Below are 25,882 nucleotides of genomic sequence, written 5' to 3'. Positions count from 1 at the left end.
CCTCCGTGAACGGTGCCCTCTCCTCGGGTGCATATCCCGTTTGTCATAGGACCAGGCTTCACATCTACCGCACTACGGTCAAGGAGTCATGGCCATCCCATCAGCCACACTCGGGTCTTTTTTTCCTTCACTCGTGCTAGCATCAAACTAAACTGCCGGTTCTAGGACATTTCCCCTGGTTCCAGTTCCTTGGGATATCGCCCGTGCCCGTGCCCATGTTCCATCTGGAACCGTTAAATATCGGACCAAGCCACCACGACATCCATCTGAACCGGGATCTTAGTCTGATCTCTATTCCATAAAAGGCATGTCTGGTCAATGCTTGACTGAACTTTAATATTTTTTTTTTGGAAGTTCAGGGCCTCCGATATCAACTTGCCTACACCCTGGTGACCCTCATCTCCGGAATCACGCAAGCCGGCACCGAACCAGAGTTTCAATATCGAACTCCATAAAGTCTCCGCAGCGTTCGTACCGTCACCCTAAGATCTTTCTAGGCCCATATTTCGAACATGGACATCCAAACCTCATCAATCTGCCTCGCCAGTTTCAAGCATAGCAGTTCTCCGTTCGGCCTCCGCTACCTTGATTCAGGGCCCAAGTCCCTCGGTGGTTCTCAAATCTCGTCCAGATATGGAGAACCTGTGGAGTACACCATTCGCCGCATTTCTGTTATCGAGTCTAGTCTGATGGCTTGACTGAAGGTGGCAAGACGACCAGACAGCCATTTCACCCTACCTCGACTAACGTCCTCAACACTCGGCAGACCTTGGTGGCTGTTCCAATCTGGTCACCTTATGGGGTGCCTCACCTTTTCCAACTATATTCTAGAAAATAATCGTCTTCTCACCGCCTCAAGAGCTGGCAGAGGTGTTGCTACACGGGAGATGTTCCAGGCTTCGCCTTTGCACAGATGAGCAGCCTTCACCTCCCCAGTTCCACAAAATCAAACACTTCCTCTCTAACACCGTGTCAACAGCTAACATCAATAGTTTCGATCAATAGACGTCTTCTAGTTCAACTTTCAGCCCTTCAGCTGAAAGTTATAGCAAAGGGACCTCGGGTCTCACCGCCAGATATCTGGTGGCCGAGGAGAGACCAGCATCACACCAGCATTCCCGGTTTTCCCTCGTAAAGAGCAGCCATGTCCCGTCAAGAGATTTTCGCCCAAGGCACAACTGCTCATGCCTAAACCCGAGATTGGTGACATTTTTCATTCCTAGCTTTTCAGACACTCCACCTAAAACCCCAACCCTTAAACCCGGCGAACCACTTACACACGTTCAAACTCCCTTGTTTGAAAGTTCGCGGACAGGTGCCCCGCAAAAATGGACCCCTCCTGATGTGTCCCATTGCACTGTTGTAAGTCTGTCTCTTGCTTACCGCTTTTTTGACGTGTTATTTGAGGTGACCTCGGTCGGAAAAGGCACACACCTCAAGGTGAGATAAGGTCAAGTGCTGTTGAAACGAGCCTCACCGAGGGAAAGTGTGGCTGGTTAGTTTTGCAAGTGAAACTGTGGGGAATGAGACCGAGCTGCGGGAGTATGAAATTATGAATGTGTAGCAGTCCCCAATATGGAGGTGACAGGCCGCTTTGTGTAACCGTGGGTGTGCGTTTAGGGGTTGGTGGGTGAGTTCAACGGCAAACCACGAGGCTCTGAGTATGAACATAGATAGGATGGGAAGTTCGGTTAGCCGCCTCAGCCACAATTGCTCACCTTGGGGGGTCACCTTACATACACACCTGCCCCTTTCCATTTTCAAGTTAGATGGTAGGACATCGGACTGTCTAGTGTACAATACAGGCTGTTTTGCGAGGCACTCCTGCCGCATTTTCTGTCTTAAATTCTTGAGAGGTTGAGCACTGCCCGCCTCCCTTACTCATTCAACTTTTGATGTCTTATTTCGTCCACCATTAGAAGCAGCTTTCTGTCTGTCACGAAGCCCAGCATCCAGTTTGTCCGGATTGCTTGACACAGGTTCACTGGAGAACAGGGCTTTCAAGCATTGGAGAATGATCCTCCCGAGATTGGGCACCTTCCTTTCGATTTCAAGTCCCATCGAGAGAACTGTTTATGAAACAAACTATCATTGTCCTCGTGACCACACAACGTCGATGATTCTCTCTCTTCATCCACTTGATCTAAGAAACTCTTCATATGTGGAATTGCCTATCACGTCAGTCGCCATCTATCTCTTTCCCGCCCTCGGCTTTTTGCATCTCTGCCAGCAAAACAGTGAGCTCCAGTCACCTGTGACCCCATGATCCAAGCTTCCGGAAGCATGGTCTGCTTGAACATCACGTATTCAACATGTGTGCTGCCATATCTTACATCCCCTACCTCTTTTTCTGTCAATGGAAAAAGTTGGGCTACCCATTTGATTCCAAGCTACACAGTTCGATGTACATGCCTTGGCCTTGTTTGAAAAAGCAACACGAAACCGAAACAGACAGTCGCCATTAAATGCAGATACATCAACACCTCATCAAAGCTCAATATGTGTACACAAAATAAAAACAAATGATTTCCCAACTCCTCAAAGTATGTGCCCCTAATGGATATTGAGAAAACAACACCTTTTTCTCTAGGTAACTGATATGAAAAGACAACATAAAGTGATACACTAAAACCAACATCTACCGCAAAAACACCACGCCTTATTTTGCTGGCTCGCCTACCAAACACCCAAAGCTCTATAATATCATCTCTTTATCCATCCATTTCTCTTGATAGAATTATCTGGTTGGCTTCCCATACACCTTGCCTTATGACCACTCGACCTCTCCTCTGTGCCTAATTATCAACTCCTGAAATCTTTCTGCATCTATCCATGTACCCCCCATTGCTGCCCTTAGTTTCCGTCATCGTCGAACTTGATGCCCAATTGCAGGCCAGTGTCGATCCTGCCACCCCTGTAGCTGCCCTTCTTCTTCTTGTTCTTCTCCTTTGTAAAGCCCTTGCCCCTCGTGACAATGAGGTCCTCGTGCGCCTTTCTTCCCCAGTCCTCACCCGCAAACGAGTTGTCGGCAAACTTAGGGTCAACCTTGATGTTCCGGTTGACACGGGAAAAGGGAACCTTCTCCTCTTTTACTGCAGCGCCCTTGCCGCGGTTGTTGGTCTTCACAAACGGGTCGGGAGGAAGAGGGGCGAAGGTGCTGACGGGGAAAACCTTAGGCGAGGTGCTCCCGTTGAGGGTTGCAGAGCTATTGGAGGAACCGCTCGCGGAGGTGTCACTGTTCGCCTTGGTCTTGGTGGACTTCTTTGTCTTAGTCTTGCTCTTGTCGTCGGAGTCGCTGTCCGAGTCACTATCGGAGGAGGAATCGGATGATGAATCGTCGCTGGAGTCGGGGAGGGGGACCTTAGCAGCCTCCTCGGCTACGTCTTCGGAATCGGAAGAGTCGGAGTCAGATGAATCAGAATCGGACGAGTCGGAGTCTGAAGAAGAGTCGGAGGACGATGAGTCGGAATCGGAAGAAGAATCAGAAGAGCTGCTATCGGAGCTCGAAGAAGAATCCGAAGAAGAGTCGGATGAAGACTCAGAGGAGGATGACTCGGCCTTAGCGGCGGCAGTCTTCTGCTTCTTGGCAGCTGGCTTCTCCTTCTCGGAATCAGAGCCGGAGGAATCCTCAGACGACGAGTCGCTGCTCTCGGACGTGGCCTTGCGCTTCAAAGGATTGGAAGCGGCAGGCTTCTTCTCCTCCTCACTTTCGCTCTCACTTTCACTGTCGGAGCTGTCACTGTCGGAGCTCTCAGAGCTACTGCTAGAGTCAGAGCTCTCAGAGTCGGCCGGGGCGTCGGCCATCTCGACATCATCACTGTCGCTCTCGGAGTCCGACTCCGAGTCCGAATCACTGTCGCTGCTGGAAGAGGAATCGGACTCGTTGCTGCTGCTGGAATCGTCGTCACTAGAAGCCTTGGCCTTGGAAGTCTCCCAAGCCTGGAAGACAGACTCCAGAGTGCTGTCGGTTGCCTCTCCCTTGGCCTTCTTCAAACCCTTGGCCTTGCGAGCTTTGGTGAATTCGGTGTGGGCCTCGGTGAAATCATGCTCAGAGAGAAACTTCTCTACAAGGTCGAGGAGCTGGGAAGGCAGCTGGGTAGTGGCAGGGGTCGACTTGGTGACCTTGTCGGCCTTGACCTTCTTGTCTTTGGCCATTGTGGTCTTGTCGTTCGACTTGGGAGACTGAGTTGTTGTGATTGCCGCGGAGTTGTTAGAGAAGAGCCAGAATGGAGCTGACATGGGCAGTATTTGGTGAAAAGATGGCCCAATTGGTGAGGATTGGTGAATTGGGTGACAAACCTTGAACAATCCGAAAGAAGGCGTCGCGGGGTCAGAGTGGCTGTCGCAAGAAAAAAATATGGCTACGTTCCAGGCGCGATTCAATTCACCGCCCTTTTTCTGCCGCTCTTGCTCCACAAAATTTTCAATCCCTGCAGTAGCTACCGCACTGACCACTCCTCCACAAGCACCTGTCAAGTGAATAGCACCAGGACATCCCCGCCCTTCACTTGGATAAGATGAACCGCCTTCCATTGAGCTTCGGTTTCAACCATCACTTTCCAATGTTTCTTCGATATATCTACAACATGACCAGGCTTTACTTTGTTGGAGAGAATTTCTCACTGATTTGCTCTGCAAGTGCATGCTGCCAGAGGGCTGTACCCCAAGATTCATGCAAGAGATGATGCCATGGTCATTTAACGATTGCTTTCCAAACAGATTGCACATTCAATCTCTCTATTCAATCATCTTAGGTATCTCATGGGCAATCATCACCAGCATCACACTCTTCACTTCTCGTTCTGTTGCCTAACACACGTTGCCCAGTTACACAACACATTCTCCATATCCATTATACGTGTAGTCTTCCCCCATCTTCCTCAAAGCCTTCGTTTTCCAACAAGTGCTGAAGCTCTGTGTTTCCTCTAGAGCCCATCCACAAATCCCTGGCAGATGTTGCATGCATGGGCTTGGCCCAAGCAAGACCAGCATTACTGCTGCAAACCTGTAGGTGACGCGTCCGCACCCCCCCTTTCTCACCTTTTGAGACGATATCTTTCCTCATGTTCGTCAACCGCCCACTTTTCGTCCAATCAATGAGTGTTTTTGCACGTCCAGGCATCAGAATAAACAGCATTGGCATGTCGTCAGGACCATAGGAAACGGTCGACCCCCTCATGCTTTGGTCTGGATTTGAATGCTGTGTGTAACGGTGGGGACTCAGGGGCTGGGTTCTTGTGTTGTTGGTTGTGAGCTCTCTCAGCGAACGTGACGGAGGGTGCCGGGTTGATAAAAAGAGGATATTCCCCTCGCTGCATGGGTAGAAGAATAGTTTGAGTAAACACATTCCAATTCATCAATCTTCTCTGTCCGTCATGACCACCAAACCTGGGACCGAGCCTTTAATGTCATCCCCCACCCTCTCCCCCGGATCCTCACGACCTACCTCCGCCTTCATCACCTCCTCCCCTCCCACCATCACCACCGCAGGTCTTAACTCGGCAATGGCAAGCCCTCCCCCCCTTTGTCCCTTCACCACTGCGTCCCAAGCTAACCCCCCCAGGTCTACCCACCCCCCTCCTCCTCCCACGCCGCCTCCCTCACCAGTTCCTCCCCCGATGACACCACCTCCAAACATTGCAAACTCTCCACCCCCCTCACCACCCTCCTCCGAATAATCCTCATCATCCTCACCATAGCCTCCATCGCCGTCTGGCTCGCCGACGGGTACTTCTCTGACGGCCTCCTCGTCTTCAATCACATCTGGCTCTGGTTCCTCCTCCTCTCCAACCTCCTCCACCTTCTCTTCCCTTCCCATCCCCCACACAACTATCATCACAAAATCCCCTGTCTACCAACAATCCTCCTCCAAATAGGAGACTGCAGTTGCGTATTCAACGGGCTCTGACAATGAAAAGAAGCCAAGATACGGCGTTGCCCGGGTGACGGATATCATCCTGGGCATCCCCCCCATCGTCATTGCGAGCATTGATCTGGCCGGCCCGTCTTATTATTATAGATACTCGGCTGTAAAGGTGTTGGTTCTGAGTGAAACTGTTGGGTATTTCCCCGTCCCCGCAAACAACTGATGATGAATTCTGGCTAACATGGTCGGAAACAGAGCTCTGAGCATCTTTGTTGGTCTCTTCTCCTTCCTGACGGCCAGGAAGCCAGTCATTTTCGAGATGGGGCTTCTGATTAAGGACGCTGATGAGGAAAGAGGGGGGAGGTACAGCAGGATTAGACTTCCTGTTGATGCTGATGATAGAAGGACTGCTGGGGCTGTCTCTGTTTCAGCTTAATCGGGATGATCGCATAGAACGGAAGAACCTGTCGTGAACGGAGAGAGCTGAAACCTTTGGACAGTAGACTTAGCCCGACACGAGCCAGACGTGCCGGGGAATGAATGAGACTACACAGGGAAGAATCAATAGGCAGGAATACAAACTCTGGGGTATCATCAGCTGGGAGTTTTGAGTTAATTGTCATTATTCATCATTTCTACATTAGAAGAACAGCCTTGAAGCATGTCACCCAATTCTTCATTACAAGCGTGACTCAGCATAATCATCACACAACCATCACCAGATAGAAAAACCACAAAAAGAAGTAAATACAAATACACATCAATATAAACAACTAGAACCATCTCAGATTCGAACCGCAACCACAAAAAAAAGACTAACCCATACCAGATATTTTCCTTTCTCTTCCCCCTTAACACCACCAAAGAGCGGCCACCGGCTTGCCAGCCATCCGCCTTCCTGGGGGTATCTTACTCCCAGTTACAAAGTCTCCTGAGTAACGAATAAAGACAAAAAAAATAGACAAAAGAAAACTTAACCAACCCAACCTCTCGCCCCCCGCCCCCATCTTTCTCACTGCCCCTTCCTCCGATCACCAAACTCAACCCCATCACTGCCATCCTCCTCACTAGTCCCCTCATCCCCCGTCATAAACTGCCTCGCCTGGCTCTTTCGCCGTCTCATCTCCCCCCTCTCCTTCATCGCAGCCCTAATCTTTTTGCTCGCCTCGTCAAATCCCTCGGCGCTATCCAACGTCGTGAACCCAGCCACCGGGAAACCAGCCGATCCCGGCCTGCCCCCCGAGCTGCTTGCTCGACTGTGATTAGAAGGCGTCGTCGGCCTGGTAGCAAAAATCTGCGCTTGCGCGATGTTGCTGAATGATTCGTTGTAGGGGATGTTGCGGCTGGAGGAGGTGGTGTTCCTTCTTGTGGGTGCCTGGAATGGCGGGCTGTCGCTTCCGTTGACTGAGACGCTATAGCTGGAACGGCGGTCGTAGGAAGGCCGGTTGGGTGAGATGGGCGGGCTGTTGACACCGGCTTCCCTGCGAGCTGCTGCCCGGGCGGCGGAATCAGCTGGAGCCAACAAGCGACTGTGCTCAAAGTCGGGGAACATCTCGGGACCAATCGTGTTGATGATGTCCGTCACCTGCGCCTTCAGCTCGGCGCGTCTCTCCCGCAACTTGGCCACATTGTAGCTGGACGCAGGGTTGATGCAGAGGGCAAGTGGCCGCAGCGACTTCAGAATATCCATCCCAACTTCTCCAAAGCGCAATGCGGCAAAGGTGAGTAGGATGAAAAAGATGCAGCAGGCGATGTACACAGCCCAGAAGGGTACCCATTCGGGGACCCAGCCGTAATACCGGTGCTTGTGCACCATGTAAAGCGTGATGATGGCATAGGTGTTGTAGCAGAGAGGAGCCAAAGCCAAGGCGACCAGCAGTTTCCAAGTAGCAATGACGTCCTTGCCCTGGACTTTGACCACAGAGCCAGCGAGGGCTTCCTTGGCCTTTTTGTGACTGATGACCTTGCAGGCGATGAACACGGGCGCAAAAAGCAGCAGACCCGGAATCACACCCGCAGACAAAAGAAACAATACCACAACGCGCTGGAGGAACGTTGCGACAACGGTAAACCACGAAAGCTTCGCCTTTTCAACCTGGTGGTCCCGGATGTCGAGGTACCGGAGCTGCTTATTGTACTCGGTGACCGCCTCCTTGAGCTCCTTGACGCGCGGATCTTCCTTATACTTCTCGTAGCCCAAGGCCAGCCGCCTGTTAAGTTCGACGACCACAGGAAGCGGTAGTGGCTTGCCGGTCGGGTTGTAAAGCCGTCTCGCAGCCTGAATAACCATCAAGGTGTCATAGTCGGGCACCGAAACGGTGACAGCGCTCAGGGCTTCGTATACCATGTCCAAGACCTGACCCACCGCCTCACGTCTCCCCTCCGTCCCGCCGTTCGAATACGCGTCAACCAGGTTCCGCGGAATATCCAAAGGAGCCCCAAACTCCACAACGGCTCTCGAGCGGAACTTGTGAGCGTGGAAGTAATTCATGCCCACAGGCACAATCTTGAGGCCGCAATCAGGATGATCCGCCAGTGTTCCCAGCGCCATCAGCGCCACACCCGCCTTCAAAGGCAACAGCTCAGTCCGATCATGACTGCCTCCCTCAGGGAAGATACCAACGCAACCCCCAGACGCCAAACGATCGAACACGGCCTGGAACACTTTGGACTGGTCCACATGCGGCGCGATCTTGTACTTGATGCCCTGATACCCCTCCCTGGGCTTCTTGTCCTCCTTGTTGAGAAGCTTGCCATTCGCATCCACATCATCACGGCCAGTAAGCTGTGACATGGCCAGCTTCCCCTTGGGCGGCCGCTTGATGCGAACCTCCTCGGGTCCAATAACTTCGCTGATATCCAAACTTTCTCCGCTCTGACCCTTAGCCGAAGGGAGGAAGATGATACCACCCACCTCTCCAAATTCAGTGAAATTGGTGCCGATCCCACGAACAAGCGTAGGGTCATCCACTGGGTTGGGAAGGTAAACAGTGCCCCGACCGGGCTTCGCCGAGTCCTGCGGTCGTCCTACTGGCACGCAGCCCACCTGGCGAGATGCCCATCCGATGAAGCCAGACACTGACTTTTGCGCGATAAGCAGCGAAACTCGTCTTTTGGATTCCTTCTGTAGTGTTCTCAGCAAAACGAGAGCATCGACGAACTGCACCACATAACTTGTCAGCTATTGCGATTAGCCACTTCAAGAGAATAGGGAGAAGCTCACCTGGTTGGCATGCGGGGCAGCCACGAACAGAACAGGGCCATGTTTGGGCACTCTCCAAGCACTACGCGGATGCACCTCGCGAAAGAACGTGTCCTCCAGCAGCGACATTATCCAGAGGAAGCTGTCATACTTCCAGCCCACCATCGGATAGAGCTCCTTCGCGGGCTTTGGGTTGGCGGCACTCTGGGGTGCCGCCGCTTGCTGCGTCTGCAGCTGTGTTGTTTCGGACATGCTCACTCAAGCAATCCTGTTGTTGTTGTCCCCGCGCCAGGACAATGAGTTTTTATTTCGGGTCGCCCGGGGCAGAGCACGGAGATGGGGTTGGATTGGACTCGAGATTGCGCGCCGGTCGGTGGGTGGGATGTCGGTGCAAGTTACTCGGACAAGAAACGTTTCACCTCCCCCCCGAGGTAGGTTGTGAAGTCGCCTCGTGGCTTTTGCTCGTCTGCCTTTGTGAATAATGGCGTTTAGCCGTTGGGCCTGGTAGAGCTGCCCGCGGGGTACAAGATAAAATGGAGGTTGCCCCAAGATCAATCGCTTGTTGCTCGCCCTGCTTCGAAAATAAAGTGCGCGCTTCTGTTTTCTTATCTAAATGCCAGCGCGGGGTACAGGCATTTATGACGGGAATTGTTGGGTGCCGTTGAGCAAATGTCGATGAAGCTCGGGATCGCAACTCGGGGTCCCGCAGATTAGGCCGGTCGGACGGATGGGTCCCTCTCGGTGTACGGGGTAGGGAAGGGGGAACAACAGGAAAGAGATGTAGTCGTGTCTTGGGGTATAGGGTATCAGAAGATCAAGGTATGTTGTGTGAGATTTCAGAGAGTCAACGCTACATAGGAAGAGAGGAAATGAACAAAAACAAGGGAACCGAGGGATGGCAAGATACAGGTTCGAGCGAGGGAGAGGTTCTCGAAGGTGCCCGTAGGTACACACAGGGCACACGACAGGGTGACAGCACCAGTCCGGAAGCATGTGCGAAAAAAAGAGAAAATCAGCGACCCTTCAAAACGGTGGGGCAAAAAGCCGATGTCATCCTCTTTCTGGAACAGCGTCGACAGGGGTCAGGTTGATGCTCGCTGCTGCTTTTCAGTGACATTTCAACACTAAAAAGACCCCTCTTATTGGCTGATCGGCAGCTAGAAGCTGTCACGATTGATAAGAGCTACCTATCCGTGGCCACACTTCCAACCTGCAGCGCAGCACGCCTGCATGCAGCCACCGAAAGCAAGAAGCCAGCTTTTTTATCTTTGCAGTGACATATCCGTCGTCGCAGTGGCATGCAGAAAATACAGATACCTGATTCGTACAGTAGCAATCAAGAAATATGTAAACACGAGATGAGATTGACCAGGGGCATCAACACTGCCCTCGCTTCCGATCTTTTCTTATCAACTTTGAACCCCTCCATGACGATTGCGGGGGTGTGAAACCTCCAAAAACACGTGCTTGCTGATCTTGTCCTACCCCAAATCTGTGTTTGCTACCGCAGTGCGTAACATTCCTTTAATTCCAACCTTCCCACTGTGGAAGCCCCATCAAGCCACCAAGCCACCCAACTGCCCTAAACCATTTGTTTTAACGAAAATAGCCTTGACGACCGGAGATCGAGCGGCCATACGATCGAGCAACATGTCCGAGTCGGCATGCAACCTCGCCATCTCCCCTCGGCTCTCGGCGTTACCGCCAAGCTGAGAAGCACCAAGCCAGCAGGATCTGGACCCGGTTGGGGAGCTAGGCGCTGACCGTGTAAGCCGTCCAGAGGCCAATCAACATCCCAAGCAGACGATAGTCTTTGAAGAGTCTTGCGGATGGTAATATCTTCAGAATGGGTTGCATGTGAAGACGCAAGATGTCTTGCATCACCTGTTGCTTGACAGCCAAGACATGCTTCATGCTCTGCATCACCTCAGACCGGGGACGAGACACGGCTGTCATATGGTAATTAATTGTAGAGTCAACGCTGTATTCATATTTTCTCTGATCATACAAGATGCTGGCGCCGTCTCACACCTGGTCATGCCTCGTTGCTGCCACAGGGCTGAAAGTACGACAAATGTCCAACTATGTCTACCAATCCCTGAGAAGCCCCTGAGACCCTACTTCTTATTCTTCCCCTTCTTCTTCTTCTTACTCCCCTCGGCAACTCCCACCGTCCCCTCTTCCAACTCGCCCTCCTGTAGCTGCCCCTCCTTCTCCATTTCCTTTAGCTTTTCCTGCCCACTGATAAACATGGTCAAATCGTGATTCATCTCTTTCAGCCCCTCGTTCTCCTGTCTCAACTCCTCCACCAACGCCGCATTCTTCTCCCCCTCTTTCTTCAAATGTTCAATCCTCTCCATCAACCCCTTGGTGACCTGCTTCTCCTCCTGCAAAGCCTTGCCCAAACTCCTCGCCAACTCCGCACTCTTCTGCCCCCTAGCTTTCTCCCTCGCCAAATCCTTCTCCAAACCAGGCACCGTCTCCTCCCTCAAAACCCTACACTCCTCCCTCAGTTCCCCCAACTCCCTCAACGCCTCCTTCGCCTGTCCCGCAGCCTTCTCCGCCGCCGCCGCCGCCTTGGTCGCCTTATCCGCAGCCTTATTCACCATCTCCTCAAAATACACCCTCTGACTCTCTAACTGACTAGTCAGCAAATGCGTGTACTCCAACCCGATATTCTCCAACTTCGCCCTTGGCACAACATCCATATCCTCCCCCCTCCCACTCCCAGCAGTATTAGTATTACCACTAGGCAGCTCAACCACCTTCCCATCCCCCTTATCCCTAATCAACCTGTGCACCCACATGTCACCCGCATAATCCCACACGTGCTGCGTCACCAACTCCAGACTAAAACTGTGCGCCGTCTCCTTCCAATGCTCCTTCGCATGCCCCCTCTGGTACCTCCCGCACCCAACATTGCCGCATATCAGGCAGATCCAGAGGTTGTCGGGCGCGTCGCACACACTGCACAAATTACTAACCCCGTGCCCAAACGGCTTCGCGTAGGGGTTCCCTTCATCATCAAGCTCCTGCTGCTGCTTCGTGAGCGGGTTCGTCGCCCTGCAGATAGGGCAGCCCCTCGTCTTCCATGTCTGGAGACACGTGCAGTGAAACACGTGTTGGCACAAAATCGTCATCAACCCGGCCGTGTCGTCCATTCTCTCGAGACAAACCGCGCAGGTAGGCAGCTCGACTAGACTTGGTGTTGGTGGTGGGAAAGGGCGAAGGGAATTGATCATGCCCGTGTCTCCCTTTCCCACCCCGGCGCCTTCGCTCCCTTTTCTTCCAGGTGTCTCGACAGTGATGCTCTTGATAAACGTGACATGACATATCTCGCTCTCTGCCAAGGTATCAAATGGCCGCCCGTCAAACTCTTTTCTCCATTCCGTGGCCGTCTTTTGGTCTTTGAACTTCATGAGGACCATGTACCGGTTCATCCTGCTTGTCGAGACCATTCGGTAATGGCTTACGCTTCCCCTCCAGGGCTCACCGATGAACCCCAAGAAATCCGATGGTGACATGTAGGATGGCACCGCTGGGATACACAAAACTGTTCCCTCCTCGCCAACCCCGCTGTCTTGTAGTCCTGGTGGGGGTGGTATTGGGGGTGGTGAGTTCAGCGCCGAGAACTCGTCGGCTTCCCGGTATAGATGTACGATTCCCCAACCAGCTTCCGTGTTCTTTGTGTTTACTGCTGGGATGTAACGGCCTTTGGTGTTTTGTCCCATGCCGCCTAGGTTAGGACCTAGGCTGGCCGCCGGCTGCCTGCCGTGTCCCTCCATGATAACTTCTTTCGCCTTTCCGTTGTTTGATGGGAGAGACGTGGGATTGAAGCTCTCAATGTTGATGCGCCCGAATCGCCAGTCTTTGATTGCCTTGTTGGGCCCTATCCCTTGAATTTCGGGCTTGAGAGGGATGTCGTCTGAGGTCTCTCTCTCGCGCCACTGACGCTCACTTACGTGAACAATGTTGCGTCGCTTGGTGGCGGGGTTCGCGGTGATATCTTCGTTGGGCTCTACGTTTGTTGTTCCTCGGTGGCGGCCGCAGTCGATTACCTTGCCTGACGCGTAGGAAAAGTCTGGTGGGGGAACGGAGCTTGGTCCGGCTTCGTAGAGATGGTGACTCTGATGATTCGGTCGAAATGGAAGATGTCGAGGAGAAGGTGGGCGAGCACTGCGTGGAGTGTGAGAGGGGAGATCGTCAAAGATTGTCGGGCAGGTTGGGGTGGGGACCCAAATGTCGTTGATGGTATCGGCGACGGCAGAGGTGGTGGGATCGGGCGTCGCATAGAGCTCGAAGATTAAATGATAGGAATAGGACGGCATAGTAGCCACTCGCTAGGTGATGGCTGTGCTTCGTTTGAGCCCAGCCTGGAGTGGATGGTTTGATGTGCCAGCCAGGTCCAGGAACCCAAGGGGTAAGGGCTGGGGAATGAGAGAGAATGTCGCAAGCGGTCTTTTGTCCGGATGGCAGGTGAAAGAATGACGATGTAGGATGGTGGGCCATCAAGGTGCTGTGACAAGGGAGGGTGAGGGGTGATGGCTGCTGCACCCCACGTTAAAAATAAAGTTGGCAGCAGCTCAAAGGCGCTAGCCCGTTTTGGACCATGGTTTTGGAATTCCAAGCTGTTGGAACTTGGAACGAAATCAACATCAGGGATCCATGTGGATTGTACAGCGGTTAATGAATACACCATCAGACTGGAAATGTATACTTTGTCGAACCCCATAAGGAGTTGACCTGATTAAAGTCCTACGGATGCGGAAATCCGAGAAGCTTATGGCCTACACGAGAACGGGTCTTGCAGCTCCAAATAGTGTACCCATCTTGATTGACGGTGATGCAAATGTCCGATTAGCCGAGATCTCGATAAGAAAAAACTGGCCCAGCACTCCCCTCCGCTGGGCGCGCGCCTTACGGCCTTCTAATTAGACCTGGCTAGCGGACGCGGTCCGGCGCGCGCACGCGTGCTTCTTTCAACCATCACTATCCATATCGCCAAAACTTCGTCATAAGTACATACGTCCATCCTTAGTTACTGGCACACCCAACACAACATGTACATCATCAAGCCTTCGTGGCTTCGCCATAGTGGTGAGTTTTCTCTCTTGAATTCCCTCTGCACTTGAAAACACCTCGGAATTGCTGACCATCGCTGCGCGCGGCTGCCTACAGGCGAACAGAAGGACTTTGAGGTTTACAGCTGCCACGTCTCCCAGGATGGAAAGAGACTGGCCACCGCTGGCGGAGATGGCCATGTTCGCATCTGGTCGACCGATTCAATCTACAATGGCCATGTCGAAGGCTACTCGGCCCCGCGACAGCTCTGCCACATGAGCCACCACCTGGGCACCATCCATTCCGTCCGATTCTCCCCAAATAATCGCTACCTCGCTTCCGGCGCCGACGACCGTGTCATCTGCATCTACCAGCTCGACAGCAACCCTCCATCACACGCCACCACATTCGGCACCAACGAGCCACCGCCCATCGAGAATTGGAAAACCCACAAACGCCTCGTAGGCCACGACAGCGACGTCCAGGACCTCGCCTGGTCTTACGACAACTCGATTCTCGTCTCAGTTGGTCTTGATTCGAAAGTGGTGGTATGGTCAGGACACACATTTGAAAAGCTAAAGACACTTGCTGTTCACCAAAGCCATGTCAAGGGGATCACCTTTGACCCGGCCAATAAGTTCTTTGCTACCGCTGGTGATGACCGGACCATCAAGATTTTCCGGTTTACCCCTCCGGCTCCGAATGCCACCGCCCACGATATGGTCAACAACTTTGTTCTCGAGACTACCATCAGTGCGCCGTTCAAGAGCTCCCCGCTCACCACGTACTTTCGGAGGTGTAGTTGGTCGCCAGATGGCAATCACATCGCGGCGGCGAATGCAGTAAACGGCCCGGTCAGCAGTGTGGCCATCATTGAGCGTTCAAGATGGGACAGCCAGATCAACTTGATTGGTCACGAAGGCCCAACTGAGGCGTGTATGTTCTCGCCTCGTTTGTTCCATACCCAAAACCCGGCCGAGAAGGGCGCATCCGGATCACTGGTGACAGTCATTGCCTCTGCTGGTCAGGACAAGACGTTGAGTATATGGAACACAAACACCTCTCGGCCAGTTGTGATTGTGCAGGATGTAGCATCCAAGTCCATTTCAGACTTGGCATGGGCCCCAGATGGCCAGACCTTGTTTGCCTGCAGCTTAGATGGAAACATCGTTGTGGTCCAGTTTGAAGTTGGCGAGCTGGGGTGGGTAGCAACGGCAGAGGAGAACGACAAGGCTCTCGAGAAGTACGGGGTTGCCAGAAAGGGAATGGGAACTGCAGAAGATGTTGATGGGCTACACCTTGAGAATCACAGCAAGGCTGGCGAGTTGCGAGGGGCCGAGTCCCGGATGGGGGCTCTGATGGGAGATCTGCCTGCTGCTGCTGCTGCTGCTGCTGCTTCTGCTTCGAAGAGTGACACGGCTGCCACAACAAATGGCACCAAGTCAACAAAGAACGGCGAGGCAAAGAACGGTGACGCGGTCAAGAATGGAGAGACAAATGACACTTCTGAGCCCAAGTCAGGCAAGGAGACACCGGCCGCAGAGAGTGCCGACAAGGCTGCAGAGCGCATCAACGAACTGAAGTCCCGGGTGCAGGTAACGAAGGATGGAAGGAAGAGGGTTGCACCTCTGCTAGTCTCGTCATCCGGCACTGGCTTACTGTCATTACCACAATCGCAGCTAGTGGGCGCGAAGTCCAAGACTGCGATACAAAGTGAGACGCCTCAGACGGTGATTGATCTTTCAAAACCCTCCCATGGGCTACCAAAAGGCGGTATCGCCGCCTTGTTGCTAGGCACCAAGAGAAAAGCTGTTGTGCTTGACGGGGAGGAAGAGGATGAACCCAACAAGCGGCTAGCAACAGGTCCTGTACCAATCATGGCTGACACAGTCGACGGCCTTGAGCCAGCAACCCTCACATCACCCGCTCAAGGCCTCGTCCCAACGCCAGAGTTCCTCCGCTCAGCCGTCGTAAGCCCCTCGGTATCCTTCTCCCAAGTACGACTAGCAGTTCCCAAAATCCGCTCTCACATTGTCCGTGCCCTCGAAAAGGGAGTCCTTCAAGGGGAATCCACACTCGAAGAAGCCTCCAAAATCCCAGAAAACACCATCCTCGAGGCCAAAAACCCCGCCCGCCCCCGCGAACCCTCCCATATTACCGCCACCAAGCGCGGTGCCCTCCTCTGGCAAGACTACCTCCCCCGCGCCATCATCCTCCTAACAGGCAACAAGCACTTCTGGGCAGCCGCCTGCGAAGACGGCACACTCCACACCTGGACGCCCGCCGGCCGCCGCCTCTTGAACGGCATTATACTCGAGTCCCAACCCATAATCCTCGAGTCGAGAGACCACTGGCTCTTATGCGTAACATCAGTAGGCATGTGCCACGTCTTCAACATAAAAACCATGTCCGCTGCCCACCCACCCGTATCCCTCGCCCCCATCCTCGACATTGCCATCACTTCTTTATCTCCAGACGGACCAACAGCTGCCCCGGGAGTAACCTCCGCCCACCTCAACAGTCTCGGCACAATCGTGGTAACCCTCTCCAACGGCGACGGATTCTACTACTCGCCCACATTATACACCTGGCAACGCCTCTCCGAGTCCTGGTGGGCGCTAGGATCCCAATACTGGAACAGCAACGACTCGTCGCTTACCGCCCTCTCCTCAACAGCAGTTGGCCCCTCGGCGCCGGCGAAGAAACCAAAGTCAGGTGGTGATGATAAACCCGACATTTCGGCGGGTATAATCCCCCACTTGGAGCGGCACACGACAACAGAATTCCTCGTCAAGGGACGGGCGTACACCTTGCAGCGACTGATCAAGCAACTCGTAGCCAAGGACGGGTTTGAAGGGTTCGAATCGGTTGTCTCTGTCGCCCACTTGGAGAACCGCATGGCGGGTGCTCTGGCCTTGGGGGCAAAGGAGGAGTTTAGGTTGTATCTATTCATGTACGCCAAACGGATCGGTGCCGAAGGATTGCGGTCAAAGGTGGAGGAATTACTCAACACGTTGGTAGGGGGCGTGTTGCAAGACAATAAGGATGGGGAGGGAAAGGGAAGGGGCTGGTTTGATAAGGGAGAGGTGATTTGTGGTTGGGAGAGGAAGGAGTTGCTGAAGGGGGTGGTGTTGATTCTTGGTAAGTTTTTCATCGCCTTGCTCTTTTTCATGAGAACAGGGACTGATATGACAAAATAGGCAAATTCAGGGATTTGCAGAGGACGACGGTGCAATACGCTAGGATACTGGGGTTGACGGCTGGGAATGAGGAGGATGAGGAGGATGGGGAAGAGACGAATGGGGTGGTGGACCAGATGGAGGAGTAATCACTACCTACCATCACAAGCATCATCACGACGACGGGGCTTCGCAAAGGAGTTGGGGATAAATGCCTAGGACACCTATAGCAAGGGCTTCTTTTTTGTAGAATTATTCAGCAATTATTTATGGGCTTTTATCAGCACGGGAAAGGACGGGTGGATGGGTGGGTTTGGAGAATTGGCGCAACAAGGGCGAGGTTTTGCTATCATGGACTTGTGACATAAAAAGGCGCTGGTTGCTGGTGGTGGTGGTGATATATTACCATACTATTCTTTGCTAATCCTTGCCCTCCTATTGTCACCGTCTGTATACATTGGTTCTTCAACACCCAATTACCCTTCACCAAATAGCTTGAATATATCTCAACATCAAATGTGTGTGGAGTGTTTCCATTTCTCTCTCCCTCTCTCTCTCTCTCCCTCTTTTTTTTAAAAAAAATCTTATAACATCTCAAACGAAAAAACAATTCTTCTTCTCACAAGAAAAAAAAATAACCTGGGCCCCTTTCCCACCCAACTGCTCCCAGCCCTCCCAGAATACCATGAATTACAATCCCATATAAATCCCCCATTTCTGTCCCCTCAAAACCCCGCCCTTACATAATAATAGCCGGCACATCCACATTGGCCTTGATCGTCTTGTGAGGCAGCACACTCCCCCCATTAACATAAACCTCATCACTAATCGTCACATCATCCCCCAACACCGTCACATTCTCCAACCTCGCCCACCTCCCCACCACACTGTTCCACCCCACAATCGTGCTCTTCACCCAAGCGTGATCCTTCACCTTGGCCCCCGAGAGCAGCACACACCTCTGCAGCCTCACCCCATCCCCCACCACCACATCCGGCCCAATCGTCACGTTGGGCCCTATTCTGCAGTTCTTCCCAATCTTGGCGCTCGGGTCAATCAGCACGTTCCCCCCGTACACAAACGGCTCCGTGGTCGGGGTCAGCAGCTTGCTCTGCTTCTTCGCCAGGCTCGACAGGTACAGGCACGTCCCCGTCAAGAAATCCTTTGGCTGCCCGACGTCCATCCAGAAGCCCTCCAGGTCAAAAGAGTGCAGCTGCCCGTCCTTCACCATGGCGGGGAAGGTCTCCTGCTCGATCGAGGTGGGCCTCAGCTCGATGCGGTCAAGGACCGACGTGTTGAGGATGTACATGCCCGCGTTGATCCTGTTGCCCACAAACTCGACCGGCTTCTCGACGAAGCGGTCAATCTTGGTCGGGTGCCCCGGCTTGTGAACCACGACGCCGTACTTGGAGGGCTCCTCCACCTTGGTCACGACAATGGTCCCCTCGTCGCCGTGCGACTTGTGGAAGGCGGCGAGCTCCTTGAAGGGGTAATCGCACGTCACGTCCGAGTTGAGCACGAAAAAGGGGGTGTCGTCCTTACGGAGCACCTCCTCGGCGAGCTTGAGCGGGCCGGCCGTGCCGAGGGGCTCGGATTCGATCGAGATGGTGATGTTGATGCCGAATTCTTTTTCGTACTGTGTTTTGAGAAAGAAGATGCATCTTAGTGGGCTTGTCACTTTGGTATGTAGTGGTGTGGGACTGGACAAACCTCGGCCAGGTACTTCTCCATAATCTCAGGGCGGTAGTTGACAGCCAATACAATGTCGGTAACACCAGCAGCTGCAAGGGCCTCGATCTGGTGCAGGATCATCCGCTTATTGCCGAACTCGACCAGAGGCTTGGGGAGGGTCAGAGTCTGATGAGCGATACAAAGGTTAGCTACTCGAGGTTTCCTGAACGGTGAAGTCGCAACGGTCTCTCGTAATCAATGGTGAAGGCCCGCCGGTGTGGGAAGGGAGGGGGGCTAGATCGCCGGTGTTGGTTCGTGATGTGTTGGGCACCATCGAAAGGGAGCGTGGAATGGAGGGAGGGGAGGGCAACAGAACGTACGAGAGGGCGAAGGCGAGTGCCAAAGCCGCCGACGAGAATTAGGGCTGTGAAGAAGGACAAAGTCAGCTTCCCGTCCATCTTGAATAAGTCCGTCTAGAAGAGGCACGTACCCTTCATGATTGCTTGTTGAGGGGGATAACTCGGTGTAGGTTTGCTAAACCGTGAACGATGGACTCGACGTCTGACGATTGCGTGCGCGCTCTCGGGGTAGTGCGTAAAGCGGGTAGTTGCGGTGTATTAAAAAAAAATGGTTCGACTTTTACAACGAGCGTAAGAAAGGAAGTTGGTGAACGAGAAAAGCAAGCTGGCCCCTTCGAAGTTCTTGTTGCTCCTCTCAAGAAAGCAGGTTATAATTGGGAATGACACGCTCCAACTTGGGTAGGTAGGTCACGAAGCTAAGGTCCGAGAAGAGTGGGGGTGGTGAGTTAGGCCCAGACTGCAACTTGAGAATGAATATAGTACGCGCGGATCACGAGAGACACGCACACGACGCACAATTCAAAAATTAAGGCCGAAGGAAGTTCGTGATGAAGATGTCGAAGATGATGAAGAGAGGACAGGAAGCACAAAAAAAAAAAACTAAGGACACCTACTACTACTGACTGACCATGCCACAGCTGCTGCCACAACACAACACATGGCGCCCCTCCCCCTGGCGGGCAAGCAGCTAAGACAACACAAAATGGGGCCTTTGCTGAAGGTTGGTCCGTGCTTTTCTCCTTAGCTCTGCGACCAATTGTCTGGGGTACTCCTTGGCCACATGCCAGCTGAGCAGCCAATCAAGCCGCATAATTTCCCCTGGCGAAATTGGGGGCAACATTCATCAGCTCAACCCTGTGGGAGAAATGGGGAATTCAGGGGAAGGGGGTTGAGCTCTTTTCTTCGGAGCAAGCTGAAGCTGTCAATCAGACTCTGTCTGCTCTTCGAGTGTTGCTCTCCTCTAGCTACTCCTTGCTCTCTCACATGTTATATACTCCGCTACTATGGGCGTCTTCACCACCTATCCCTCAAAAACCCATAAACCTCCCTCCCCAGCCCTGCCCTGATCTACATCATACACCCAAAAACCTGGTTCATACCTTCCCAGATCCCTCAAATCATGCACATCCCAATTCTGCACAGCCACCTTTTGTTGTACCTATGAAACAAAACGAAAGCCCATGTTTGACATAAGCTTCACCAGGAGGTCACCTGCTGCTCCCCAAGACCTTGTGACCTTGTGCAACCAACAATATAACGTGACTTTCCGTCCCAACAACATAAAAAGCCCCCTTAGCGTGCTCCGTATTCTCATTCGTCGGCCGGCTCCGGTCCCGGTCCGACACGGCGTATATACAGCTAGTAATACTGTTGCGCGGCGCCGGGTTCGGACCCCGTTCCGGACCGGTCGGATTGGAAAGGGGTTAAAATTTTGGCATCCGCCACATTACCATCACCATCGTCACCATCATCACCATCACATACTGAAAACATGCAAAGAAAATCAGGAGATTCAGCCATGTGCTCAAATCCGTGTATTCGTTTCTCCGGTGATAAATCTTTCTTCTCAAATCATCAAAATTGTCTCTGCTTTCTCTGATCAATCCACCTCTTTTTGTCATCATAAACGGTGTCGTTAAAAGGGTCATCATATTCATCATCATGTCGTAAACGTAAAAAGAAAAGAAAGAAAAAGACTAAACCACTACCATCATCATCATCATCATCATCATCATCATCACCACCACAATCATTCAAAAAGGGGGCATAGAAAAGGCGGTTCTTAATGGTGCCTCCCGCTGATGCCAGAACGTGAATTCCTCCACCTTTTTCTTTCCAGTCTTTGAAAAAACTCCTCGCAACTCCAGCGTCCAATGCCCCCTTCCGCTACATAACAACGGCCCTCTCCAGAACATACGGCCTAAAAAAGCGCCCAGTGAAATGGTTGTGAACAGGTTAGACGTTCAAAAAATCCTCTGTCCTCCTCCTTGTGTGAAATAGGAATCCGGCATTGACAGAGAGAGGCTGAGCCCAGGGTGCGAACAAGGAAACCGAGTGTGCAACAAAAAAAAAGAGTAGAAAACTCCAGACCAAATCGTAAGCCAGATCCCTGGTCCAAGAGTAATAATCCATCCAGAGGCAAGAAAACTCGATATGTTTGCTGCCCAGTGAGGTGTTTGCGGCCACCCAGAGTTGCCCCCAAGTGTCCAGTTAGCTCAGACCTTCTCCCACAAACCCAACCGGCTGGTCCTGTCATACCCAGCTGGAAAAGTGTGTGAAGAAAAAAGTGTCTCCGTGTCTTTTGTAAATGAAGCGAAAGTCATCAAAACAGAAATCCAAAATATGCACCGTGGATATGATCAGGGAAGCCAAAGCCGGAACCAGGCAGGCTCGGGATGGGGTAAAAAAAGGTCGCTAAAGCTCGAGCTTGTCTATGTCGTCGTAAATATCGTTTCGTCATTTCGTGAGAATGCAAGAGTGGTTTTTTTTGTGGAAAATTCCATCAAGTCCGCTGTGCCGCTGACCAATTCAACGATCCCGGATGAAAACTGGACAGTACCATCCAGGTATCATCTGCGGGTCTCGCTCACTGTGTTTCGCTGTGAAGCCTTCTCCGATTTTAATTGGGGGAATAACAGTCCAATGTCCAGGTGGTAGTGGTCGCCCGGGATCTGTTCCACAAGCTGGGCAATGGTTCGGTCCAAAAGGGGGCAGGCAGACATGGCGATTCAGCGAATCCCAACGTCCACCCTGCTCCCACCACGCGGAAACGTGGCTCCTCTGGCAATCACTCCAAAGAGGTGGTCGAACTGCTGCTGGAGTGGTGTCCAGACCTGCGGTGGCTTGTAGACGGGTGGTGCCGGCTGCTCTTCCGAGACTTGCGAACGCTGCTGTCGTCGGCAGGCAGCCCCTGGACGATCCCGTTGCGGGCAAGCATGCCACCATTGACTGAAAAATTCCGGCAAACCATAAAAGCACGCATGGCTGCGTTTTCCTGGGCCAGGTTCCCGGATTCGTATGCAAGGTCCGTCTGGTACTCACGGCCATTCACCAGAACCAGGCAAGTGTAGCCGCTGCTGTCGCGGTAGCACTCGTAGCTGGGGTCGTGCCATCCACGCCGGCGGCAAAGACCTGCAAATCATCCTCGATTAGCACGGCCCTGGAACGATCCCATACTCAGCCGTTGGGCATTGTCGTTTCCTACAGGGGGGAGAGTATTGGAGGAGGGGGAGGTGGTAGCAAGAACGGCCTGGCATGAAGTGATCTGCATGACAGCCCAACCTGAACCCCCTCAGCCCTATGGGGTGCAGCAGGTATACATGGTGTGCCAGATCGAGGGATGAATGACCAGGGGGTGGATGGATGCTGTGCCAGGGGATCTGAAGTCTGAAGCAGGAACATAGGTAAGGTGTGTGTATGTTGTGGGAAGATGTCGTGCAGGGGGGGTGGTCAACAACGACATGCCACCACAACAGAAACAATGCGGGAACGGTGTTTAGACGGCAAGGCCAGAAAGAGAGCTTCCAGAAAGTCAATGAAGAACTTACTCTCCAGGTACTGCATGTAGAAGCCAACCATGGTGACAAATTTGCTCGTAATGAGACCCCAATGTGACAAGCACGGCAGGTTCAAGACGTGGAACAGACGTCTGGCAGGTCCCGGGAAGCCAAAAAAGAAAATATGGGCGATGCAATAAAGCAAGAATGGACGGCAAGGCTGGATCCGGGACTCGGTGCGATATGCGATGCAGTCGAGCCCAACTTGGCTGGGGGTGGAAGTGGTATAGAGAGAGGGAGGTAGGAGAGTAAGAGGCCGGAGGTGGAAGCTTGTCCTACAGACGAGAGGGTGGTGTGAGTTTGGGTGGTGAGAGAAGTCAGGGCTGATAGATATGCTACGTATCAAGGCTCGGACGCAGGAAGGGAAGTCGTGGACCAGAAACGGCGAGACATGTGTGCTTTATTGCAGTGACGGACGGTGGTGGTGCGGGGCACGGGGGGGGATGGCAAAAGTCCAGATACAGACACCAGACGCAGCAGGGAAAGGTCGGAAAGCTAGACGGACAGAGTGGAAGGGTTGTCGAATGCATGTCGACAAAAGATGCGGCTCAAAGTGTGACCCTCTTGATGTGTTGGCGTGTGTCGTTGCCAGTTGATACAACCGCTGAGACCGGACCAACTCCACCCCATCAACATGGGGGGATGCATCGACTTGGAGGGGAAGATCTCCTCTGATAAGTCCGACCAGTGTGGTATGGGGAAAGGATATGGGTCCTGTTGGCTCATGATGCACTTGCTCATGCTCGATGTTGCTATTCTTCTCTCAGGCTTGGCCCTGCTCCGGCCTCCACTCCCGCGCCTGTCCAACCCCCCTCCGCTCTTCCCTTTTGTTTTGGTCCGATCTGGGCGGGCCCGCAGGCCTTTTTTTGGGTAAAAGGCGCGTTTGTATGCAGACATGGCCTTCTCAGAAGGTGGCAAAAATGGAACCGCCGAAGGCCAATGTCTCTGCTTCTGCAGGTAGACCGGAAGGGGAAACGGACAGGACGACTCGTCCACCTCGGCGGCACTCTGGGGGATATCGCCGCTGGGCTGGTGCCGCCGGGGGCATCCAGACAGACAACGGTGCCCTGTAGCTTCTGGAGGGAAATGCCGGCTCATCAGAGCACCGCAGTGACGGACTGGGACACAAGGAGGGACGAAGGGAGACTTCTCCGAGATCCATATGCGCGGCCACTAATGCAGCTGCAGTCGAATCGACCAAGTAGCGGTTGGTAGTGTACACAGGAACAGCGTTGGCCGTGGACAAGCTCTCCGAAGAGCACCTACAGATAGATACATTGCAGGGGGTCAAGCATCTGTGACGATATCTCGATGTGATGATGCCAGGTATCCGTAGCCGTCGCTGGCCGTCACCCGGGCCATGGCGATTCGCCCACGGCAGGTTTCCGTCATCGTCAGCAGAGAAAACAAAAGTTTTTTTTTTTTATTTGATGCGGCGCCGAAGAGTGGTGGTTCGAGAAACAGTTTCTGTGGGGCCGCGTGTTAGTGCACGGTAGGACGGACGAATCAGGGACGGGCAATTGGATCTTTGGGACGACAGTTCACAAACAAGGTCGGTAAGAAATGAACGGCGGCGCTTCGAAGAAGAGAAGAGGACATTGGAAGTCGGTGAGGGAGGGAATGAGGTGCATGAACAGTGGCTGGGGGGGCCGGCAAACCCTTGCATCGCCTGCGTCTGTCTGCGTCTGGCCCTAACGACAACTCGGCCTTTTGAGTGGTCAGCGACGTCGCAAGGCAACTAGGCACTGGCCGACCTTGACACTCATGCAATGATGAGTTGGCAATGCTTCTTGATATTAAACAAGAAGCCAAGTATGGGTCGGGGCGCCGAGGGGGCAACCGACGAACGAATCGATACCGGCGACAACAACAGCGTGCAGCATGAACATGGCTCGTACAGAAGCGGGGGAGTTGTGAGAAGGAATGGAAGGTGAGTGTTTTTTTTATGAGTTATTCTAGGGAAAAGATGTACCTGTCTGACAGGATAGGAAAGAGAGCATTAATAGGTAACCACAGCCTTATCCTTATCGTACCTTCCATTAGCCACGGGCAGCCAGACGAGGAAGGCAGGACAGGGCTTGTTCGACTGCCCACCATATTCAAGGCAAGAACTCAAGAGCCTGGAGCAACCAATTGGGAAGGCTGGATGGGTACCTATTCAATAACATGAAATGAATCCAATGTCTTCACCACAAACCCAACCCCAATCCGGACAACCGAGACCCATGTGCGAGATGAAACTGAATGGTGTGCATCTCCAAGCCGAACGAGACGGATGGCCAATTGGGATAATTCTGGAACTTCCAGCCTTCGGCACAGAAGGCAACGGCCACACATCCAACATCCAGCACCGCGGTCCTCATATTGTGCCGGCGGAATCACCACGGCCGGGTCCGTGTTTGACAAATTGGGAGACAAGACCTGAGCAGGAGGAGGAGGGGTCCTTTCACACCCCGCAGTAATCAAGGGAAAAAAAAAAGATGTTGGTGAGGGGGAGGGGCAAAGCTGACCCCTCATCCTTCATGGAACGTCCCAGCAAACGTCATCTCGCAACAGCGCAGCCTTTGCCGGCTCTATGTACCAGACGGCGTATTGACAGCCCCTCCTTTGCTTGGTCTTTTTCTCATGGCGATATCTGGGCTGGGCCTTCATTCGGGCTGCATACTGGGTCTGGGTCCGGCTCGACGTGACAGCGAAGGTGAGTCCTTCTGTTTTTCTCTGCTCACATAATAACCAAAACAGATTACACAACAGAATCTGAACGTCCGAATGCATGAGAGGCCCTGCCATGCAACCTTTTTTTTTTTTCGTTGTTCTTGTTCCCCCTCGGGCGACTGGTAGCCATCAACTGATATCGTCCGGGACCCATCTGGGGGAGGGCCCATTATCGAAGCCCATGGACAGATCCAGCAAATCGACAGGTCTGGGACGCCGGGAGAAAGAAATGCCAGCAAGGACAATCCTCCTCTCTTTCTCCTGCTTCCCCC

At 53.0% G+C, this 25,882-nt stretch overlaps 7 protein-coding genes across 7 annotated transcripts; 1 reads left to right on the top strand and 6 right to left on the bottom strand.

Moving 5' to 3' along the window:
• Positions 1–2,853: 2,853 nt before the first annotated feature.
• SRP40 (jun-like transcription factor) lies at positions 2,854–4,155 on the bottom strand (the record flags this gene model as incomplete). The annotated part of the gene is made up of 1 exon (XM_062879053.1): positions 2,854–4,155. One exon carries the CDS (start codon positions 4,153–4,155, stop codon positions 2,854–2,856), a length of 1,302 nt encoding a protein of 433 aa, XP_062732466.1.
• A 2,465-nt stretch (positions 4,156–6,620) lies between these two features.
• On the bottom strand, positions 6,621–10,099 carry SCT1 (Glycerol-3-phosphate/dihydroxyacetone phosphate acyltransferase). Its single transcript, XM_062879054.1, has 2 exons — positions 9,090–10,099; positions 6,621–9,026 (listed from the first exon to the last, which is right to left on the bottom strand). Exons 1-2 carry the CDS (start codon positions 9,318–9,320, stop codon positions 6,879–6,881), a joined length of 2,379 nt encoding a protein of 792 aa, XP_062732465.1. The 5' UTR covers positions 9,321–10,099; the 3' UTR covers positions 6,621–6,878.
• Positions 10,100–11,185: 1,086 nt separating this feature from the next.
• Positions 11,186–13,396, bottom strand: QC761_407710 (uncharacterized protein; the record flags this gene model as incomplete). Its single annotated transcript, XM_062879055.1, has 1 exon — positions 11,186–13,396. The coding sequence occupies one exon, from the start codon at positions 13,394–13,396 to the stop codon at positions 11,186–11,188; it is 2,211 nt and encodes a 736-aa protein (XP_062732464.1).
• A 732-nt stretch (positions 13,397–14,128) lies between these two features.
• Positions 14,129–17,457, top strand: HIR1 (HIR complex subunit; the record flags this gene model as incomplete). Its single annotated transcript, XM_062879056.1, is given in 4 exon segments — positions 14,129–14,165; positions 14,247–15,518; positions 15,531–17,270; positions 17,330–17,457. 4 exon segments carry the CDS (start codon positions 14,129–14,131, stop codon positions 17,455–17,457), a joined length of 3,177 nt encoding a protein of 1,058 aa, XP_062732463.1.
• A 223-nt stretch (positions 17,458–17,680) lies between these two features.
• Positions 17,681–19,917, bottom strand: MPG1 (mannose-1-phosphate guanyltransferase). The gene is made up of 4 exons (XM_062879057.1): positions 19,470–19,917; positions 19,360–19,403; positions 19,019–19,165; positions 17,681–18,944 (listed from the first exon to the last, which is right to left on the bottom strand). The coding sequence occupies exons 1-4, from the start codon at positions 19,474–19,476 to the stop codon at positions 18,048–18,050; spliced, it is 1,095 nt and encodes a 364-aa protein (XP_062732462.1). The 5' UTR covers positions 19,477–19,917; the 3' UTR covers positions 17,681–18,047.
• A 924-nt stretch (positions 19,918–20,841) lies between these two features.
• On the bottom strand, positions 20,842–22,917 carry QC761_407740 (uncharacterized protein; the record flags this gene model as incomplete). The annotated part of the gene is made up of 2 exons (XM_062879058.1): positions 20,842–22,470; positions 22,887–22,917. 2 exons carry the CDS (start codon positions 22,915–22,917, stop codon positions 22,127–22,129), a joined length of 375 nt encoding a protein of 124 aa, XP_062732461.1. The 3' UTR covers positions 20,842–22,126.
• Positions 22,918–23,390: 473 nt separating this feature from the next.
• On the bottom strand, positions 23,391–24,546 carry QC761_407750 (uncharacterized protein; the record flags this gene model as incomplete). Its single annotated transcript, XM_062879059.1, has 2 exons — positions 24,445–24,546; positions 23,391–24,362 (listed from the first exon to the last, which is right to left on the bottom strand). Exon 2 carries the CDS (start codon positions 23,991–23,993, stop codon positions 23,391–23,393), a length of 603 nt encoding a protein of 200 aa, XP_062732460.1. The 5' UTR covers positions 23,994–24,362; positions 24,445–24,546.
• Positions 24,547–25,882: the final 1,336 nt, after the last annotated feature.

Source organism: Podospora bellae-mahoneyi, chromosome 4, assembly GCF_035222275.1.
Source record: "Podospora bellae-mahoneyi strain CBS 112042 chromosome 4, whole genome shotgun sequence".
NCBI lineage: Eukaryota > Fungi > Ascomycota > Sordariomycetes > Sordariales > Podosporaceae > Podospora > Podospora bellae-mahoneyi.
This window is presented reverse-complemented; position numbering and strand designations above follow the sequence as displayed.

Excerpts from the sequence above, each read along its gene's own strand:
- SCT1 (XM_062879054.1), bottom strand. The coding sequence starts at position 9,320 with ATGTCCGAAACAACACAGCTGCAGACGCAGCAAGCGGCGGCACCCCAG. Across the intron at positions 9,027-9,089 it reads CTGCCCCGCATGCCAACCAG|TTCGTCGATGCTCTCGTTTT; the intron begins GTGAGCTTCTCC and ends TATGTGGTGCAG.
- MPG1 (XM_062879057.1), bottom strand. Across the intron at positions 19,166-19,359 it reads GCACTCGCCTTCGCCCTCTC|ACTCTGACCCTCCCCAAGCC; the intron begins GTACGTTCTGTT and ends ATCGCTCATCAG. Across the intron at positions 18,945-19,018 it reads TGGAGAAGTACCTGGCCGAG|TACGAAAAAGAATTCGGCAT; the intron begins GTTTGTCCAGTC and ends CTCAAAACACAG.